This window comes from Numida meleagris, chromosome 19 (genome assembly GCF_002078875.1).
Source record: "Numida meleagris isolate 19003 breed g44 Domestic line chromosome 19, NumMel1.0, whole genome shotgun sequence".
NCBI lineage: Eukaryota > Metazoa > Chordata > Aves > Galliformes > Numididae > Numida > Numida meleagris.
The window spans coordinates 9,440,860-9,444,462 of NC_034427.1; the positions used below are offsets into that span (position 1 = coordinate 9,440,860).

At 66.0% G+C, this 3,603-nt stretch overlaps 1 protein-coding gene across 1 annotated transcript in view; it reads right to left on the bottom strand.

The window, feature by feature from the left end:
• Positions 7-3,603, bottom strand: part of SLC2A4RG (SLC2A4 regulator) — a 4,867-nt gene continuing 1,270 nt past the window's right edge. Inside the window, exons 2-8 of the mRNA XM_021416989.1 lie at positions 2,699-3,119; positions 1,714-1,823; positions 1,391-1,638; positions 819-919; positions 483-732; positions 274-389; positions 7-188 (exon numbers count right to left, since the gene is read on the bottom strand). Of these exons, the coding sequence (XP_021272664.1) occupies positions 77-188; positions 274-389; positions 483-732; positions 819-919; positions 1,391-1,638; positions 1,714-1,823; positions 2,699-3,119 (1,358 nt within the window). The 3' untranslated portion in view covers positions 7-76. The remainder of the gene's footprint in view (positions 189-273; positions 390-482; positions 733-818; positions 920-1,390; positions 1,639-1,713; positions 1,824-2,698; positions 3,120-3,603) is intronic.

Below are 3,603 nucleotides of genomic sequence, written 5' to 3' on the forward strand. Positions count from 1 at the left end.
GGGAGGGGGGCGCGAAGGCACCTCAAGTGCAAAATGTGCAAGAAGGAGAGCTGGGGGGGCACGGCGGCAGCGGGGCTCAGTCGAGGAAGCGCTGGCAGGCCTTCTTCCAGCGGCACGCCGTGCACCACAGCTCCCGGTTCTCCATGCCGTACACCTTGCGGCACTTCTTGGCCTCCCCCCGCGGCTTCCTGCGGGGCATCGCTATGTCACTGCGGCGGTGGGGCTAGGGGGGGGGGGGGGGGAGCAGAGGGGACGGCGGTGCCACCAACTCACCTGGGGACAGCGGGTGGCTTGGGCAGCGCCGGGGAAGGCAGCGCCGGCGTCCTCGGCCCGGTGACGGGCGGCCCTGGGGATCGCTTCTCCACCCCCGTGGGCCCTGAGGGGCAGCCCTGGGGACGCACGGCCCCACGTCAGCACCCCCCAGGCACACGCGCAGCGCCCGCGGGCACCGAGCCGCAGCCCGGCGGCAGCGCAGGCCTCACCTGGTACGCGTGGTCGGTGTGGACGTGGCAGAGGCCGGGGGGCGGCGGGGGGCTGCGGGGGGAGCCCAGCGGCGGCTCGGGGCTGGGGAAGGGCGGCAGCTCGGGGCCGGGGAAGGCGGGAGGCACAGAGGAGGTGGGCGAGACGGGCGTCAGGCTGGAGAGCCCGTCCGTCAGCGAGTCCACGTCCACGTCCAGCTCCGTGTAGTAGAAGTCCTCCTCGCCGTCGCTCTGCTCCAGGTCGGCTTGGCGGCTGCGGGGGAGCGGGGTTGGGCTGGGGGCGGCCCCACGGCGGGGACCTGTAGGGTTGGGGGCTCCGGGGGCGGCCCCAGCTCTTACCCAAGGTGCGCGGTTCGGATGTGCTTCTGCATCCCTGAGGAGCTGCTGAGGACTTTGCCGCAGCTCTTCCACAAGCACTTGAACATCACCTTGGTGGAGTTCTGCGGGCGAGTGGGGTCAGGCCAGCAACCCCAGCCCTGTCCTCGTCCCCATCATCATTCCCATCCCCACCGTCATCCGGAGCTTCATCCCCACTGCCACTCCCAACACAACCGTCATACCCACCACCTTCTTCATCCTGGAACCCACAATCAGCCCCATCCTCAACTCTAACATAAAGCTCACTCCCAACCCCATCCCCAACCCCACCCAAGCACTTCAGCTCCGAGCACTATCAACCCACTGTCATCCTTAAAATCATCTCCAGCCTCAACTCTATCATCATCCCCATTCCCGACCTCACCATCTCCAGCCCCAATCCCATGGCATCCCCACCACCATCTCCAGCCTCAACCCCATCATCAGACTCATTCCCAACCCCACCATCGTTTCCAGCCCCAACCTTGTTGTCATCCTCATCATCACTGCCACCCCCAACCTCACCCCCATCCCCATCCCTGTCCCCATCCCACCTTCCTCTTCCGCGGGACGGGCTCTCCAAACACGAAGTGGGTGCTGTCAGGCTCCTCGGGGCCATCGTCCGGCGGCAAGGTGGGCAAAAAGGCACTGGGGTCATGGCTGGAGAGTGGGGGTGAGGGGGTGGAGGGGGTGGAACGGTCGCTGGGGGGGTCCCAGCTCCATTCCCCGCTGGTGTTGCTGCTGCTGCTGCAGCTGAAGGACATGGCTGGTGCCTCCTTCCAGACCTCACTGCCAGGCTCTGCTGCAGAGAAGGAAGGTCAGGTCTGTACCGCACACCCAGGGACAGGGGCGCGGTGTCCCCACAGTGTGCTCTTACCCGGGCCAGGGGGTGCCGGGGGGTGGCCAAGCCCCAGCGGGCTGCTGGAGAGGCTGGTGAGCACCGCAGCTGCCATCACCTCGTCGATGCCTGCCTTGCCCGGGAGCTTCCTGCCAGCGTGAGCACAGGGGCTGTGGTGAGCATGGCCAAGACCCCACACCACTCCCCCTCCATGCCCCCCACCTCCCACCAGGGCGCCCACAAGCTGAGGAGGGGACACGGGCCAGCACTGGGAACCCCATGGGCACCGGCACCTGCGTCGTGCCACGTGCAGCTGAGAAACCGGGCTTAGCTCAGCTGGGGCCAAACAACTTCCTGAAGTGGAAAAAAAAAAAAAAAAAAAAAAAAAAAAAAATAAAAAAAAATTAAAAAAAAAAAAAAAAAAAAAAAAAAGAAGAAAAATTAAAAAAAATTAGAAAGAACAACAACAAAAAAAAAAAGCGAGCGAGAGGTCAGGAGCAGCAGAAGCCATTTTGCAAGCGCGTCCCAAAGCTCCAGCGGGACAAAGCGGGACAGCCCCGGGGAGGGGGCGTGGGGGGCTCTGCCCTCGCTCTGCTGGCCCCGAGGTTGGGAAAAGCACTGAGAAAGCAAAGCGGGGATTTTTTTTTCCACCGCCCCGAGCGCGGAGCTGTTCAAATTCGCGCCTCCACGCAGTCCCGGGCGGACCCGGTGCCGGTGCCAAGCAGCTGCCGCCCGCCCCGACGGCTCCGGTTACGGCACCGGGCGCTGTGCCACGGCCGCGGGCTCTGCCGGGAGCCCCCGGGGAGCGGAGACGGCCTCTGCGTCCGCACAGAGGAAGGGGTGGGGAGACCCACGCGCCTTGATCCACATGGGTGAGAGGAGAGCACCGTTCCATCCCCGCTCTGTCCCCATTCCCTTCCCCGTCCCCATCTCCATCCTCATCCCTGTTTCCCATCCCCATCCCAACCTTATAACTGCCCCCAGCCCCATCTCTACCCCCCATCCCCACCCCGTCCCGCCGTACCTGTGCCCTGGCAGGGGGATGCAGGCTGCGTGCAGCGCCAGGCACCGCTCCAGCCCCGCGTCCAGCACCCGCAGCACCGCCTCCTGCTCGGGGGACTGCAGTCCCAGCGGTTCCCCCAGGCGCCGCAGCCAACCCCGTGCCCCCGGCAGCCCCGTGCCGTGCCCGGGCAATGCCTGCAGGGAGAGCGCGGCCGTGGGGGGCTGATCCCGCTGCTGGCGGATCCCAGCCCCGTGGGATCCCCCAATCGCTAAGGTGGGGAAGGAGGCGGCAGCGCTGTGCCGGAGAGCGGCGGGATCACACTGGCTGCGTGTCCCAAGTGGATCCCAAGCAGATCTTCCATCTGGGAAACGACTGGGATCCAACAGGAGCTCCCCAAGCCTTGCACAGCGCCCGCTGTGGGGTGTCAGCACCCAGGGGATCCCTCAGTGGGCAGATCCCAAGGAGACCCAGGGGGGCTGTGCTGGGCAGGGCTGCCGTCTTCCAAAGCACAGCTCCATAGCAGCGGATCCCTTTGGAGCAGACCACCAGGATCCCGCAGCGCTCTGCAGTGGCTCCCTCCTCACCTGGGAGATCCCAGAGGGCTGGGATCCCTCCTGTCCTTCCCACTTGGGACACCCCTAAGGGCTGTGATCCAGCTGGGATCCAGATGGGACCCAGCTGGGATCCAGTTGGGATCCAGATGGGAACGAGTTGCTATCTCCAACTGAGCCAGCTGGGAACTAGTTGGGCTGCAGTTGGGATCTGTTTAGGATCCAGCCGGGCTGCAGCTGGGCCCAATGGGCGGTCCGCGGGGTCACCGGACCCCCCCCTGCCGCTCCCGCCAGCGGCTCCGGGGGGGGGCGTGTCCGCCGGGCGGCCGCCAGCGGGCAGCAGCGGAACCCTGCCGGGGGCGGCACCGCAGAACG